The 16,106-nt window shown below is 36.4% G+C and overlaps 4 protein-coding genes and 1 pseudogene across 6 annotated transcripts; 3 read left to right on the plus strand and 2 right to left on the minus strand.

Annotated features, from left to right (window-relative positions):
• Window positions 1-33: 33 nt before the first annotated feature.
• PNSL3 (PsbQ-like 1) lies at window positions 34-1,173 on the minus strand. Its single transcript, XM_008246117.2, has 3 exons — window positions 826-1,173; window positions 400-686; window positions 34-322 (listed from the first exon to the last, which is right to left on the minus strand). Exons 1-3 carry the CDS (start codon window positions 1,100-1,102, stop codon window positions 224-226), a joined length of 663 nt encoding a protein of 220 aa, XP_008244339.2. The 5' UTR covers window positions 1,103-1,173; the 3' UTR covers window positions 34-223.
• Window positions 1,174-3,527: 2,354 nt separating this feature from the next.
• LOC148918861 (thioredoxin-like protein CXXS1) lies at window positions 3,528-5,839 on the plus strand (annotated as a pseudogene). Its single transcript, XR_016125328.1, has 5 exons — window positions 3,528-3,557; window positions 4,001-4,124; window positions 4,285-4,355; window positions 5,037-5,088; window positions 5,601-5,839. The product of XR_016125328.1 is annotated as a thioredoxin-like protein CXXS1 (transcript).
• Window positions 5,840-6,250: 411 nt separating this feature from the next.
• LOC103342540 (transcription factor ILR3) lies at window positions 6,251-9,460 on the plus strand. Its single transcript, XM_089047674.1, has 5 exons — window positions 6,251-6,618; window positions 7,953-8,015; window positions 8,438-8,515; window positions 8,631-8,793; window positions 9,000-9,460. Exons 1-5 carry the CDS (start codon window positions 6,266-6,268, stop codon window positions 9,264-9,266), a joined length of 924 nt encoding a protein of 307 aa, XP_088903800.1. The 5' UTR covers window positions 6,251-6,265; the 3' UTR covers window positions 9,267-9,460.
• A 421-nt stretch (window positions 9,461-9,881) lies between these two features.
• On the plus strand, window positions 9,882-13,383 carry LOC103342491 (plant/protein (DUF1995)). 2 transcript variants are annotated; one of them, XM_089047673.1, is made up of 2 exons: window positions 9,898-10,997; window positions 13,243-13,383. In XM_089047673.1, exons 1-2 carry the CDS (start codon window positions 9,985-9,987, stop codon window positions 13,253-13,255), a joined length of 1,026 nt encoding a protein of 341 aa, XP_088903799.1. In that variant the 5' UTR covers window positions 9,898-9,984; the 3' UTR covers window positions 13,256-13,383. The 2 variants fall into 2 exon arrangements, with proteins under 2 accessions (XP_008244341.1, XP_088903799.1); XM_008246119.2 differs by lacking the exon at window positions 13,243-13,383 and having other exon boundaries at window positions 9,882-11,073.
• GAUT12 (galacturonosyltransferase 12) lies at window positions 11,624-16,028 on the minus strand. The gene is made up of 6 exons (XM_008246120.3): window positions 15,687-16,028; window positions 14,089-14,144; window positions 13,801-13,956; window positions 12,940-13,530; window positions 12,496-12,798; window positions 11,624-12,215 (listed from the first exon to the last, which is right to left on the minus strand). The coding sequence occupies exons 1-6, from the start codon at window positions 15,895-15,897 to the stop codon at window positions 11,931-11,933; spliced, it is 1,602 nt and encodes a 533-aa protein (XP_008244342.2). The 5' UTR covers window positions 15,898-16,028; the 3' UTR covers window positions 11,624-11,930.
• Between the last annotated feature and the right edge of the window lie 78 nt (window positions 16,029-16,106).

A 16,106-nucleotide genomic window follows, 5' to 3' on the forward strand; every position in this document is an offset into this window, starting at 1 on the left:
TTACTTCTTTGATGTTGTCGAGGTAAAAGGGACTAGAAGCAAGAAATAGAGTGCATTCTCATAGCCATAATCCCGAAGGCTCGTAACTCAGCCTTATTGTCATGTACAAGTTATCTGCTTTTACATTTGCAAATTCAATCTGACAGAGTGAACTTTGAAACTGATAGAACTAAATGTGCAGTTCAACTAATTTTGCTCTTATCAGAGGGACATATTTGGAGTTTCATGCCATTCGATCCATGACCTCCTGGAGAATAACTGTTGTGTCTTTATAATATGATTCAGTCTCAGATAGGTTGCGTTGCTTCACAGCGCCATCAAGCTGTTGACAGAAAGTAAAAGGAATTCTCAAGCAGCTGCATGGAATCTAAACAATAAATTATGTGTTCATTTTGATACCTTTTCTACGGTGTCAAACAATCTATTAGCAAGATCAGTGAGAGGTTGTTTCTCATCGACTGGTGCTGCAGAGATAACTTGGTCGAAATCAAAGTACATGAATGTGGATTTTAGCCGCAGGAACCTTCTAACATAGTTTAGGGTATCTTGTGCAATCAAATCTGCCATTGCCAGGAGATCAAATGCATATTTCTTAAGCCTAAACTTCCTCCCTTTGGTTCCAATGTTTGCCATGTAGAGACCCTTTTTCAGAAAAGAACGAGTCCCCGTCTTCTCATTTGCAATTTCTGGGACGAAAACATGGGTTGCAATTAAAGAAAAGTTCGGCTGAAATATTTGGAAACAAGTTAAGGCTTGAAGCAGCCTGGAATGAATGATAATGTAGCAAATGTTACAACACTTAAACTACTCAGTAGGAAGACTTACTGTTTTCAGCAGAAGGCACGGGCAGAGGGCCGTCGATCCAGAACCCATTGCCCTCAGCAAGAGAGACTCCATTGCAGGAGTTCCCAACAAGTGCAATAGAGGCAAGGCCTAATGCTAGTCTTCTTGTAGTATGTAGTGGCTGTTCCTGAAGATCATCTTTTTTCTTGCCCATAAAGCCAACAATGCTCACTCTCTTTTGGGTCCCTTGTATGCCTGGAAGCCTTGGTATGGCTGGCAGTGTTTCAGAGACTCCATTTAAGTTTGCCAAATGAGCCATTGTACAAGAATTGGCTAAGGAAATGGTAGGCTTGAGCAAGCAAAAAGAGTGGGTTGGCAAGAATTTCAGCCATATCCTTTAGGAAATTGCGGGCTACTACTGACCACCAGAAGGATATCCTCTCAAGGGATAAATTGGTCATTATACAAGGCCCAATCATTTATGCATAACCTCAAATTGCAGTAGCCCAACCCTTTGTGCATCAGCCCACATGGAAACTTATAGATTCCCTAATTTTTTGGAGAGTCCTTATTTTTTTTTTGGAATGAAATGTAGATGTGCATTTTAATAGTACTATTGACACTTGAACAAGTCATCATGCACTTCTTCTTGAAGTGAAATTTCATCATTATATTTTTATACTGAAGAAGTGTATAATGACTTTCTTATGGTGCTAATAATAACTCGTTATTTTAGTGGCGTGAAAAAAAAGAGAAAAATAAAAAATTCAAGGCGTGTTATTAGATAAGGTCCTCAAAAAATAAAAAATCACGGTGTTATAATTTGACAAAGACATGGGTCACTGGTGGGTTATATTCTAAGGGTCTTATCAACTTGTGTGTCAATACAATTATACAAGGTATGGGGTCTCTACATGTTTAAACTATTTTGACTAAGGGACATTTTGGCTTGGCTCAAAAAGTTCCCAGAAAAAGTGACCTACTACGAAGAAAGATAAAACTTTTTCTATCCTTGAAAATACTTGCTGGGTTCCTATCTCTGCATCTAATCATTGATATGCAGATTGATAGAAAAATAATACCGGAAATAGTTGCATCCCTCCCTTCTCCTCAATTGTAAACACAAGACGTGTATGCAAAGTAATGCATGTGTTCCTGTCTCTTCATTTATCAAGGTTTTCTTTGGTTGCATCTCTTTGTTTTCTTCAAGTTTGAAAGCTCGTTTAAGTGGTGCCACACATATTTATGTTTACTGATAGACAGATGGATTGATAATAACTTCTCGGACGGTCGATCAAGACCAAAATAATTATTGATAGTTTAGTAATATAACATACTATTATGCTAATAAAAATTAGAGCTTGTCAAATATAGATCCCTACATTTTCTATTTCCTAAACATATACCCATCACTCTATAAATCTATGTGTAAAACCCAATTTCAAATTTAAATGACCAGTAGGATATAAGAGGTCTTAGTATTTCTATGTTTTTACATCATTGCCATTAAACTTCATATTTTATTTATAATTTATTTCAAGCATTTCATTAACTGCCATAATTGTAATTAATATACTTCCTATTAATAGCATATCAATCACCTATTTCTTTTAGTTGTCATTCCCTCTCACATCTCGCCCCCTAAAATTGCAAACAAAAAAAAAAAATCTGTAAATTACATATCCAATAATGTACCTATGAAAAATATAATATAAATATATACATATAAAATATAGGTATATTACCAAAAAAAAAAAACAAAGTCAGTTACTTTGTAATTGCGTATATTTTTCATAATTATAAATAGGTACACAATAATTTATATAAAATATAGGTAAATTATTTTACAATATACCTGTAAATGTGTATAGGTACATTATTTGGAATAGATAATTATGTACACTTTTCATACTAGGTAAATTATGTTTTTCATAAAACAAACAAGTAATAGGTACATTATTTTTTCAACATAATTAGTATGTACAGTTTTATTCATAAACAATTGTAAAGTGGATTATTAGTCATGTATAATTCATAAAAAGAAAATAACATAAACATTTTATTAAACAAACCGATTACCTAAATTTGAATTTATGGTTAAATTTTTTAAAAATATTTCAAAATTAATTCCTACATCCATTACAACCATTTGGAGATCTTTCCAAATTCAACATATATCATTATATACAATCCAATTAAAAACTGTTTCCATATTGATTCATACATTAATATACAAAATGCAATAATGGCTTAGTTGAGGGTATTTTTGGAATCTAAAAAGTACAATAAATCAGATTTTATGCTTAATTAGGTAACTTGCTGAGTTGGATCCTAGTCATGAGTTTTTACTTATACAAATTGGGTATTATTTATAGGAACAAAAAGTGAAGGGTTTTAGATACGGCAAATTAAATTTGAAGGGTGTAAGCCAAATTTAACTATAAAAATTATCAAATATGAGATGTATGTTAGTTTCCGTGCGGACGTCATGAATTTTTTACTACCCCTTTCCTTTTAAAATAGCATCCGCACTGTAATAACGTCAAAACGTCCGCAAGGAGAAGAACTGTATATATGCATGTAATATTGTGTTGTGTTGTTGTATCCTCTAACATCTTATGTTAGTCAAAATTTATCTACAAAGCATACCTAGATAAGGTAGTTGTGGTTTCTATGTAGTTCATATCCTTAATTGACTTTTTATTTATTTATATGTATGTAGATGTTGTGCTTATGGTTAAAATATGTCATTTCAGACCTTCATTTCGTTTAGAGTAATACTACACTTATCACATTTTTATCCCACATTTCTATACCACATGATGTGGCATGTCCATATCATATGCTACATCAATTAAACGAATGAAGTGTATTTTAATAAATAAAATTAGAAAAACAGAAACTAGTATTTTACATGATGTGATATATACACATCAACTGCCACATCATGTGATATGAAAATGTGGTATAAAAAATGTGGTAAGACTAGTATTATTCTTTCGTTTAACTTACATAACCTCTAAAAACTCCCCAAGTCTTAGACCCTAAAACGACGCCATTTTTATTGACTTTAATTAGAGAGGCAAGCCCTTTTTATTTTTACTTCTTCGGAGAAAAAGTATAGCCATCAGTGGGCAGTCAATTAACTCCAAACCTCTATATAAGTTGCACCATCTTTCCAGAAAAAAAGATGAAGAAGGAGTAGCAGGGTAGCTAGGAACAACTAAGATATATAGATGTGCATGACCAGCAGCAGCTCAAGAAGTCAAGGGTTGTCAGAGTGAACTCTGAGGAAGTAATGGGATTTCTTTATCACTCCAGCTGCCAATCAAGGCTGCCCTGTGAGTTTATTATTATTTTGTCTTTGGGTATGTTAATTTGCTTCCTTCCCATATTTTGGTACTTAAAAAACTCTGTTAATAATCTCTATTGTTCTTAGTTTGAAACTGAGTTTGGGAAAATGGAGCTTGGTGTAATTTGCTTGACTTGAGATTATTGCAGGTGATGGTGCATTTTACTGCTGCCTGGTGCATGCCCTCTGTAGCCATGAATTCATTCTTTGAGGAATTGGCCATCAACTACCAGGATGGAGTAAAATGCCGAATTATCCCCCAAACGTGTATCATACTTCCGATTTACCCTTCATCTTTATTTTTTTAGAAAATTAAGGATATGAATTAAATTTTATTGCCAATTTGCCCCCCACCGTTAGAGTGGGAGACATTCCATCCATGACTGTTAAATAAGTCACGTTTATAGCACCTGACACACTTTCCCTCTCTGCTCCACTTTCTCTTCCTCAGAAACCCAACTCAAACCAAACCCAGTTACAGAGAGCTGAATAAAATGGGGAGGAATACGACGATTCTGATGAGCATGGCCAATCAGAAAACTCAGGCACCCAAAGCAAAACAAACCGGAATGTTCACCGTCAGCACGCTGACGTCACCTTGGCACTACTTTTCTGATCATCCATGCTCATCATAATTATCGTATTCCTCCCCATTTTCTTCAGCTCTCTGTAACTGGGTTTGGTTTGAGTTGGGTTTCTGAGGAAGAGAGAGTGGAGCAGAGAGGGAAAGTGTGTTAGGTGCCATAAACATGACTTATTTCACAGAGTCATGGATGGAATGTCTCCCACTCTAACGGTGGGGGCAAATTGACAGTAAAATTCAATTCACATCCTTAATTTTCTAAAAAAAAGATTAAAAGGTAAATCAAAAGTATGATACAATTTTGGGGGTAATTCGGCATTTAACTCACCAAGATATTATGTTTCTCTTGGTGGATGTCGATGAGGTTAAGGTACTATATATATATATATACATTTTGTTGAGTTTAAATGAGAGGTCATGGCTCATAGAAAAATAAAAGTTGGATACCAGATCATCTCTGTCTGTTTTCAAGGTTAAATATCTTTTTCCTTTTGAGAGAAGCATATTATAATATTGGTGGTGGGGATTAAAATAAATGGTTCAGACTCTGCAATATGGTGTCACATGATCACTTGCATGTTTACTATACCAAGGCAAATGTTTATTTTAAATATAAAAGCCATCTAAAAAAATTAAATATATTTCTTGGAAAATATATTAAATAAATACAATTTAGAAAATAATAGAAAACCATAGGAAAAATAAAATAAAATCTAGAGTTCATCATAGAAATCCATTTTCTGTGTCAATTGGGTATTTTTCAAGTTTGTTGACATGTCTCTATCAATCCGAATGCCAGATGTAATGTGTTTATCTTCAGTTTTTTTTCATACATTTTATTTATTTAATTGTGTGCATGATGTGATGTGAACCTTTTACCAGGGAGTTGCCCTCAAGATGGAAACAAAAGCCATGCCTACTTCCCTCATGATGAAAGAAGGAGGCTCAACTGATAAGCTTGTGGGTGCTAATCCAGATGCCATCAAGAAAATGCTCAAATCATAATGAACTATAGTGGGAATATGTATGTGGATGATGCCCGTCATTTTTCATTAATTAAGACCATAATTAAACATCTTTGTGTTAAATAAAACTAGTGCCAAGGTGCCTGTTTCAATTCAGGACATTGCCTAATTGTATTCCCAGCTCTGACGGACCATCTAGCCCTAATATTATATGGTTGAGTACAAAAATTAAAAAATATGAGACTCACTGTGCCATGTAAGTAATTAACTGAGAGGTCATTAAAACCCTAACTACGGAATCACATTGTAATAAAATTTAAAAATACGGGGTATGTTATTGTAAAATTGAAAAGATATGAACTAACATATCTTAAGAGTGTAACTACAGAATACTAAACTGTAATTAACCCAAGATTATAAACGTCAAAACTAAAATAATGGAAACAAAAAGTTGAAAATGAATCAAACTACGGAAGTTTCGCCAAAATTGAAATAGAAATGAAATGAAGCCCAAGCCCATGGAATTGGTAATCCAGGCCCAAAACCCAGAAAAAGCGTTTACTGGGAGGTAATGTTGGATCAATGACGAAACACACACGCAAAACACACACCACTTCTTGCCACCAATCCCCACATCATCATCAAGCACACAGATTCCCCCTCTCTCTCATCCCAAGTGAACCCACCAACCCACAAACGGCGACGCCTTTCAATTGCCCCCTGTTTGGTTCCGAGGATATCACCAATTCCCAGCCGGAAAACCCCTCTTTTTGTCTTTTCCGGCAGCGTCCAAACATGGTCTCCCCGGAAAACACCAACTGGCTCTTTGATTATGGACTGATCGACGACACCCCTGTACTGGATGGGAACTTCCCTGTCTCCTCCTCCGGCTTCACTTGGCCCGTTCAGCCCCTCGCCGGCTCCTCTAGCGTCAGGTGCTTTTTCAATTCTCTTATCTTTTTCACTGATAATTAAATAATATTTGTACTCTGTATGAACCAAACTAGGGTTTTTATTCTTTTTGAATATTCAATTTTTCTTCGATTTTGGGTATTTTATATAATCTCTAAATAATTGGGTGCTTCTTGTTATTTGTGGCTCATCTGTTGGGATTGAGTGGTTGAAATTGCTGATTTCAATACTCTTTTTTTTTGGGGGTCTTATTCCAAATATATTGGTTAGGGTTTTGGGAATGTTTCTGAGGATTTGATTAGTTGGGTCTATTTAGGACTTGGAAATGTGTGCTCGGAGACCTAAATTGAAGCAGGTTATTGATCTTATGTCTTAAGTTTGGGCTGGCTACTTATTCTGGTGGTTTGCAATGTTATGTCTGAACATCTCAATCTCAATTTTGTTGAAACGTTTACTTGTTAGGGCATTATAGGATAGTTGTCTGCACAGGTAGGGAAAAAGAATCAAATTTTGACCAGAATATCACTTGTTTAGGGTGTTTGGCTGAGTAAAGAAAATGGAGGTAACCTTTTTTATTAATGAAGAAAAGTGTGATTCCAACAATTTAGTGAATCTCCAGCTGTGACGGACCAAATGCTTGCTATATGATTTGAGTAGTAAGAGATTGTGGGATGAAGTCTACTTGTCCGCCCAACTTGAAGTTTTCTTGGAGGTCACTGTGAGAAACTCTGGATAGCAATGTCACTTCTATCACTTGATTTAATCTTTTTTCTATGTACACTTGAGATTTTAGTGTTTATACATTAGGTGGTGTACTATCTGTTGGGGGTGTACTTCTATTGGTGGTGGGTACATCATAGAAAATCTTACCAAGAAATTTCTAAGGGATTTGAGTTATTTCTACTGGAAGAAGAAGATGACTTCAGTGCTGGTGATATGGGATGGACAGTTGGTTCTCATAGTGATGAGGGTTTCTGATGAAAAATGTTACACATATATGCATATATTCATGGTTGTCCAAAAAAAGATCTAGAGTTGCAATCGATACAGACTGGACCAATTTTAAATGACTGTTTAGGGAACAGTTTGTTGGCTTGGTTTACCTTTTGGGTTCATTGTGCGAGCATATATTATATTAATGAGAAAAGGTTTGGTATAAATTTTCATTGTGCTAGCTGGTTGGAGACAACGGAGTGCAGCAATGTTTTGGATGTTTGTATCATGATCTGTTTTTAATGCGTAAAGTTTACTTTGTACTACCTGTTACTAGTGTTTGTATTGTTCATGCACTTTTTAGAGTTGGTCATTTTTGTGGTTGCTCACTTATTTTCTTTATTTGACATTATCTGTTTCGTAGTGTTGAAATTGATGGCTCATTGGGGGATGCAGAGGGAGTTAAGGAATCTGGCTCAAAAAAGAGGTACAAACTCGATTGTTCTCATCAAATAAATCACAATCTGTAACCACTTCAACTCCAAAAAGTTTGTTCTCATTGACTCTTTTTTGGGCATTATACCTTTTCATATTTGGCTATGTTCTGAATGCCTGTGCTGCTATGGAGGATTCTAAACTAAATTTTATCATGAGGTCTTCAGTCACTAACAAGCGTTGCTTACTTGCCACCATAAACTATTGGTTTTAGATGAAGAATTTTGAGCCAATATCATTTCAGTTGGTTTAAATTATTTCAGTTTTGTGTTAAAGCATTTCTTGTCATTTGTTGACAAAGTATCATGTTATCTTCAAAATCACAACTCAGATACTATTATGTTAATATTATAGTGAGCTGATCAAAGTTAGTAAATTTATTTTGTACTATCTGTTGCCTTTTTCTCCTTGCAGGGTCAGAACTGAATCATGCAGTGGATCTAGTTCCAAGGCGTGCCGGGAGAAGTTGCGAAGGGATAGGCTAAACGACAAGTATTCTTTTTGTTCTCTCTCCTTTCCCTCTTTTTCTGTCCCCCCTTCCCTCCCCTTCTATCTTCCCCTCTCTTTGAGGCAGACTTCTTTTATGCTTGACATGAACCAATAATAGGTTTCTGGAATTGGGCTCTATATTGGAGCCTGGAAGACCACCCAAGACGGACAAGGCTGCTATATTGGTGGATGCTGTCCGAATGGTGAATCAGTTACGCGGTGAAGCCCAAAAGTTGAAGGACTCAAATTCAAGCCTCCAGGAGAAGATCAAGGAATTGAAGGTAAGCCTTTGTTTCTTTTAATTGAAAATTTGAGGATTACTTGTTAGAAACCTTGAATTCTAGATGGTTTCTGCCCTTTTGTCTACATGTTAGATATGGATAGAACTTAGATACAAAAATTTCTAACACCACACAACCCTCTACATGTTAGATATGGATAGAACTTAGATACAAAAATTTCTAACACCACACAACCCCAAATGCAGGCAGAGAAGAATGAACTTCGTGATGAGAAGCAGAGGTTGAAGTTAGAGAAAGAGAAGTTGGAGCAGCAACTGAAGGCCATGAATACACAGCCAGGCTTCTTGCCTCCCCCTCCTGCAATTCCTGCTGCATTTGCTGCCCAAGGCCAAGCTCACGGCAACAAGCTGGTGCCTTTCATTGGATACCCTGGGGTTGCCATGTGGCAGTTCATGCCACCTGCCTCAGTGGATACTTCGCAGGATCATGTACTCCGCCCACCAGTTGCTTAAGTTGGCAAGATCTAAGATGATTCGGGTGATTTGGGATAACATTTTGTCCCCAACAAGTTTATTGTCCCGTCATTGCTCTTGTATTTTTCCTTTTATTGTCTACTAACTGAATTTGGTGGGTGATTTAACTGTGTTTGCAACTGTAATTGCAACCTGGGTACTTTTATGAATTAATGATGGTATTCTCATGTAAATGGTATTAACTACTATTAAGTGAATGTGGCAACTCCTCGTTACCAATTTCTTCGGGAGTTGGGCTGACATCACCCCAACTCAGGTATATAGCTTTGTGGGGTTGGGAATTTGTAGTTGTATTCTGGAAAATTGAGCACTTTGTGGGTTTTGGATGGAGGTAACTTTTCAGCCGTGCGCTTTGTGGATTTGTAAAAGATAAAATGGGTTTGCTTGGAATTTTGCAGCTCCACGAACGGTATATAAGCATGTTTAAGTTGTTATGCATGGTAAGAGGAAAATGGAGTCATTCTCTGAGGACCCCAGACAGATAAAATCTGTGCGATGGTGTTCAGCTGTGTGTAGAAAAAGAAACTAGAAAAGATGGAAGTAACAAATAATTGCATCATAAAAGGTGAAAGTGACAAAAGGTTGAACTGCTTTTATAAAGCTCTTGCAACTAGCAAGCCAAAAACCTTATCTTAGTGCGCCTGGCAACTACTTATTTCTCTCCCAGACTCGGCTGTAACTCTGTTAAAGACTCGAAATGGCTTCCAATCTTCTCAGGGTTCATACAAAAACCATTAAAACTGCAGAGCAACCAAACCAATTTCCACTCACTAAAACTCTCTCTGTCCCTTCTCTTCCATTTCCCACACACCACCACCACCACCACCAACATATCTCCTTGCCTCCAATTTTCCTCCACAAATCCAAAATTACTCCTTTATCCCCACTCTGCTCCTTATCTTCTCCCACCCCTCCAAGCTCAAAAGAAGCAGCCATTCAACAAGCCAAAACCTGTCTCTCAACCACATTGGAAAAGCCCCTCAACAACCTCAGACTTACCAACAAGCTCAAGAAGCTCAAGCAGCCCAGATTTCGTATCGAAATCCCGGTCATCGATGACTCTCCTGAATCCCTATCTCAGCTCGCTTTCCAGGTATTTCGAGACCTACCCATTAAAAGAAAAGGGTCCAAAGTTAACATCTTGATCATATGGCCTAACCTTGCCTACACAGAAGCTGCATTGAAAGCATTCGAGTCTAACCCTTCAAGCCCAGTTGAAAATTTAGACATATATTCGATCACCAACGGTAATACCAGAATTTCGAGCTCTGCTGACGTGGCAGTGTTTGTGGCGCCAGAGGGAACCCAACTGGCTGATATGAAAAGTGTTGCTGATTTATTGTACCCAAGGCCAGTGGTTATTTTCAACCCCAAGTGGGTGTTTGAGGATGAAGCTGAGTTTGGTGAGCTGAGTGGCTTTGTGGGTTCATTTGAGGTCATTTTTTCATTTATGGGTTTGGAGGTTCAGGGGCTTTTGAGCAAAAGAAATGGAGTGATTTTCAAGTGTGTGAGAGATGGCGTTGTCAGCGGTGAGAAGTGGGCTGTTCTTGTTGAAGAGGAAGGGCAATTGAAACCGGTTTCAACGTTCAAATCGCGGCCATCAATCAGTGAAGTTGAGAATGTTTTGTATAATTTGATGGCAATTAATTCCCCTGTTACGAAGTCCGTGAAGTTCTTCAGGGATTTGGTGTCTAATGTAACCGGAAAGAAGTAAGTTTCGTTCGAATGCCTGTCTTGTATAATCTGTGATTGACGATTCTCTGCATAAAGTTTTGAAATTTTAGAAGCTGTTTGTTGAATTGTTTGAATGAATGCAATTGCACTCTTACGCTGCAGCAATATTTTGTTGAGTACTAAAATTTGAATGTTGTTTATTGCTTCATGATACCGTGTTGCAGTATATGTTAGCTTATTTGTCTTTCTTTTTTTCATTTGGGATTAGATTGAGTATATGATTAGACATGTTTTTGTACCAGTTTGAGAGTGATCTAGGACTGGTTGTAAGAAGGGAGAGATAGTCTTATAATGCAATTTCCTTTGCTGTCCATCCTCATTGAAAAATCCAGAGTCATTAATGGTCGAACTAGTTATGATTTGTATGGTTTTAGCAGTCAGTAGGAAAAACTGAATCTTGATGCTGTCCTCCCTGCCACCATTTTATGATGGCATTTGTCAGTGCACCATGGTTTCAATTTAAAGAGGTTGTTGCACGTAGTCAAGCAATTCGCAGTGTCGATGTATCTCCGACCTTTTCAGTGGTCTTTCTAACAGTTGGTGCCATAGTTTTACCTCTCTTCTTTTAATGTATCCTATCATCTGTCAGCTTGCAGTTCTCATTGAGTCTTAAAAGTGTGTGGTCTTGCATTTTATTGTATGTACTGCATACTAACATCTTGTTATTAAACAAAAATTTATGGTTGCAAGATCTAATTGGTAAAACAAGGGTAAAAAAATACAGAGACCGGTTAAGGAATTTCCACTGAGGAAAGAGAGTTCTGCAATTCAAAAGCCTGGTGCTGTTTTTATCTTGCATTCAGTGTTGAAAGGCTTGAATTTGGGAAGAACTCTCTCATTTTCCTTTTCCTCATATACAGTAGACTCTTTCTCATCAACACTGTTGACATATGCCTCTGAAAACCCAACCTAGGATGCCCTTATATGACAGCTCTTGATGAATTTATCTGAGAAGTCGACATATTTTGCCCAAAATGGCCGAAGTTTCGGAAAAGCAATCTCTAGCCAAGGCTTTGCTCTCCCATTGAAATGGATGACACCAGCACTCTTAACATCAGCAGAACTTGTGTTTTCCTGATATCCCAGTCCCAACATGTGCCAAAACGGATCAATAACATGGACATGGCCGTGGAATGCTATTAGGCCGGGTGGTAATGTTCCTAGCTGCCACAGGCTCAGGTCTGATTTCAAGTTCTGGATAAAGATAATATTAGGATAAATTGGAATATGATAACACATTTTCCATGACATTCTTCTAGGGAAAGTTTAGAATATATAAAGGTGGAGTCATTCTATATTGAGGGCCTTATATACGGCCCTTATGTGAGGTCCTATCTCTTAACTGTTGAATCAGGTTAACCAATTTGACCCAATGGCAAATCAATTTGATCAAATGGTTAAGAGATAGGGCCTCACCTAAGGGCCATATATAAGGCCCTCGCCATAGAATTCTTGTATAAAGGTGACCTCATACCTGTTCAAGCCAATAGTGGTATGTAAGGCTTATGTTGGTTTTCCTCCAAGCGTCTAGATCAAAGATGTTCATGCCATAAGCCCATGCACATGAATTGGGATTGAAATTGTTCGATATCAAAGGATGAGAGAAGTTCAGATAACTCTTGAGCCGCTTTGACATCACAAAGTTATCTTCTCCCCTGCATGTTTCAACTGCTCCGTTGACCTTTCCATTCATATCGATATCCCATAACGGTGAAAGATCCGTTTGAACTACTATATCGTCATCCAAGAACACTACCTTATCGAGACTAGGAAACATCTGCAATGAGATTAAGCAGAGATTAGCACAAATGCACAGAAAAACACAATGACTTCCGGAGCAATTAGGCTAAGCAAAATAGGCGTACAGAAGAATTATAAGTTTTCTTAAATGCTATTGAACCATAGTTAAGCATGCTACCTCTGGTAGATGTATTCTGATATGGTTCATCACTGAGTTGTACTTGGGACTAAGTGCCTGCAACTTTGCTGCAATGACATTAGGCTTATCTGTATTGTTTGCCACAATGGCTGATGACCCTCCTCTAAACTGCGATCTCACTTTTTGGTCTTTCTCCATTGCTTCCAACACTGGCACCTTCCCCTTTGTAAACCAATCAAAATGGTGCAATGCCTTGACCTCAATTATAGCAGGCGATAAGGGATGCAAAGAAAACCATGCTTGCATGGGATAATATGTCTTCCTGTCTGTAATTATGTGAAGGACAACTTTGTGAGGGCGCAATGAGTTATGGACAAGCGAAGTGGCAACGACAGAGGCGGCGAGCACATTATCTGAGGCGAGGACAAAATGGAAGTAGGAGTTGTCAACAAGGGTGGGGACGAGTTCAGCGGAAGGGAGCTGGAGGCGAGCAGCTGCGTTGGAGGCATGCTCATTGGCTAACCTCAAGGCTAGGCAGTGAAGCTGTTTAGGTATGCTGCTTGATGCTACATGCCGGTACAAGTACTCTTGAATTTTGGCATTTCTTGTTCTCTGCTCAAGAAGTGTGACCTGAAATATGCACTTTGTCTCATAACTCAAAATACTCTTGCACCAAATAATACTGTTCTTATCAGTTCTGTTCACCAAAAGTGTGATAGTGTTTTGTAATTCATTATTTTCGAACGAGTAAGATATCAATGTAGATGACACATCATTTGGTGAACAAATTTGGTAATTCTAGTATTATTGTTTTTTTTATCGCGGTTTAGAGGTGGCAATATCACTGACACATTAATTAGTTTTCAATGTGAAAAAAAAAAAAAAACTGAAAAGCAGTACCATATCTCTGAGCTTGACAGCAAAGGTCCTTGCGTCTGATTTGCCTTCCTTTATCTCAGCCATAAATTCGTCCAAGGACTGAGGAATATCAGATCTTCCTTGTAATTCATCTTTACCGATGGGTTCTTCTAATATTTGGTATATCACTTCTGGGACCTTTCAGAAATTAATAAGAACTCCAATTAGGGCACAAAATTTGCTTGAGTACCCCACATTGTTGTCGGAAAAAAAAAAGACATCAAGTAATTAAATAATATCTTCAAACAGAAGTAGGGATTAGGAGATTACAGTAGAGTCAAGCCTTCTTCCCAAAATCTTGGGTCCTAGTCTTTTCCCCAAGCAACCTACCATTAAACAAATATTAGGACTTTTATTTTATTTTATCAAGAACAAATATTAGGACTTACAAATAACAATAATAATTTATAATGTGTTTGATTAAATTTATTCATATAATTATTTTTACTATTATTCCTTTTTCATCTTTGTCACTCTTAGGTCCCTTTTGTTTACTAGCACATTAAAATTTAATACGTCACAAATTTTCCAGAAATTTTTTAATAAATAAAAAAAATGTAAATTATACCTGAATTATTAAGTAAAATTATTAAATAAATAAAAATTTAAAAAGAAGCAAGGCCACATCGAGCAAATTTACTCACTTCAAACCAGTATTATTGCTATAAAATAGATAGAAAAGACACTTGCTACCATGAAAAAAAGAAAGAAAAGACACTTCAAATCAGCATTATTGTTATTAATTACAAGAAAAATTAAATCAGAAGGAAAGCCTACATCGAGTGACTCATACTTTATATTAATAAAGGTCAGTTTTATATTAATAAATGTGAATTATATATTTCATTCTCAAGCAATAATTTTTTTTAGTAGAAAATATGAAATTGAAAAAAATCAACCAAGATACTGTTTTCCTAAATTTTTTTAAATTATCTGATAAATATTTTTTGTTTATGTAAGTCACTATAAAAATTTATGTTTTCTAAACCACCAAAGTTATAAATTTAAAAAGAAAAAGAAAAAAAAAAAAAGCAAGTGCAGGTTGTGCTGTGCTATTCATGTGATGCTTCAGATTTAGTGGCTTCAGAAATGGAATTAGTGTGGGATAATTCATGATGTTGCACCAAACACCTTTATCAAATTATCATATCCTGAAAGGAGCTTTGAGCCTTTTGACAATTTAAATAATTAGGGGTGCTTATGTAAATGCAGCTACTACCACATATTTCACATAACTACCAACTTTTAGTTCATTGGATTTCACATGAATTTGGATCCCATAAATGAATAAAATATAAAATTAAAAGAAAAGGTAAATGTTATTATAGTGGTTAGAATCTTTTTTATCAGACTAAATTTTCCTAAAATGATCTTATCCAATGGTCGATCATCAAGTTTAATATATTAATACTAGCCTGCAATTGATTTCATCGAGACAGAAAAGACATGCTTTGTTATGAACCCTAGATACTAACTAAGATGAATTAAAGATAAGTCCCACATGTATATCTTAATGCTTACAATTCTTGTTCTTTTCCTCTTTTTTTTTAAATATACATTTTTATAAAGAATTATTGTTTTATCTTCAAGATTATCATCGGTTTTTAAGATATTTACATTGCATAAAACATAACGTAATATTTTTGTTGGGATATCTAATATGTTATGTTGTTAGATTATCAATTTGAATCGTAAATTTAAATAAGAACTCGCAGATAAATAATGCATATTATGATATTTGAATTTGAAGGTTTGTTAGCTTTTCTTGGATAAACACATGCATTCTTCTGGAGCCCTGAAACCAATGCTGCTACATATTCTTTAATAGCATAGCTAGAATAATATTGGGGTTGAATGAAAGTACATACCTATTGTGGAGCACTTGCGTTCTCCGTCAATGGTGTCCACTGCTGTCATAACAAACACAAACCTGAGAAGAAATGTGAAGAAGAGAATGGAGTAGAAGAGCATCCGGTACGATAGCCGCCTCGACCCAACTTTCACTTTGATGAATTCTCTAACTCCCTTCCCTGGAAACACAGTTACATGCCTCAAGCTGGGTGATATGTGAAGCTGCATTTTGTGTTTTGTTCAAGACACCCACAGACACAAAAATCCAAACCCAGGCAAAGTATGTTGTTATTTTCTGCGGCAATTCAAATCACCAAAACAAGGACAGACTAGAATTGCAAGAACCCATGAAGGAGGAGTATGCTGTAAAAGGAAGGTTTTGATGGGGGCTTAAGGTAGCTATCTGTTACCTAACCTTGCTTAGTTTTTGGGCTATG

This window comes from Prunus mume, linkage group LG3 (assembly GCF_029339155.1).
Source record: "Prunus mume cultivar Tortuosa linkage group LG3, ASM2933915v1, whole genome shotgun sequence".
In the NCBI taxonomy this organism is placed as follows: Eukaryota; Viridiplantae; Streptophyta; class Magnoliopsida; order Rosales; family Rosaceae; genus Prunus; species Prunus mume.

What these genes read in the sequence shown, in the direction of transcription:
- PNSL3 (XM_008246117.2), bottom strand. Translation starts at nt 1,102, where the DNA reads ATGGCTCATTTGGCAAACTTAAATGGAGTCTCTGAAACACTGCCAGCC. An exon ending in CGTGCCTTCTGCTGAAAACA is followed by an intron (nt 687 to 825) that starts GTAAGTCTTCCT and finishes TTTTCGTCCCAG; the next exon opens with AAATTGCAAATGAGAAGACG. An exon ending in TGTTTGACACCGTAGAAAAG is followed by an intron (nt 323 to 399) that starts GTATCAAAATGA and finishes TTCTGTCAACAG; the next exon opens with CTTGATGGCGCTGTGAAGCA.
- LOC103342540 (XM_089047674.1), top strand. Translation starts at nt 6,266, where the DNA reads ATGACGAAACACACACGCAAAACACACACCACTTCTTGCCACCAATCC. An exon ending in AGGGATAGGCTAAACGACAA is followed by an intron (nt 8,516 to 8,630) that starts GTATTCTTTTTG and finishes AACCAATAATAG; the next exon opens with GTTTCTGGAATTGGGCTCTA. An exon ending in AGAAGATCAAGGAATTGAAG is followed by an intron (nt 8,794 to 8,999) that starts GTAAGCCTTTGT and finishes CCCCAAATGCAG; the next exon opens with GCAGAGAAGAATGAACTTCG.
- LOC103342491 (XM_089047673.1), top strand. Translation starts at nt 9,985, where the DNA reads ATGGCTTCCAATCTTCTCAGGGTTCATACAAAAACCATTAAAACTGCA.
- GAUT12 (XM_008246120.3), bottom strand. Translation starts at nt 15,897, where the DNA reads ATGCAGCTTCACATATCACCCAGCTTGAGGCATGTAACTGTGTTTCCA. An exon ending in GAAGAAGGCTTGACTCTACT is followed by an intron (nt 13,957 to 14,088) that starts GTAATCTCCTAA and finishes AATTTCTGAAAG; the next exon opens with GTCCCAGAAGTGATATACCA. An exon ending in ACCACTATTGGCTTGAACAG is followed by an intron (nt 12,216 to 12,495) that starts GTATGAGGTCAC and finishes ATCTTTATCCAG; the next exon opens with AACTTGAAATCAGACCTGAG.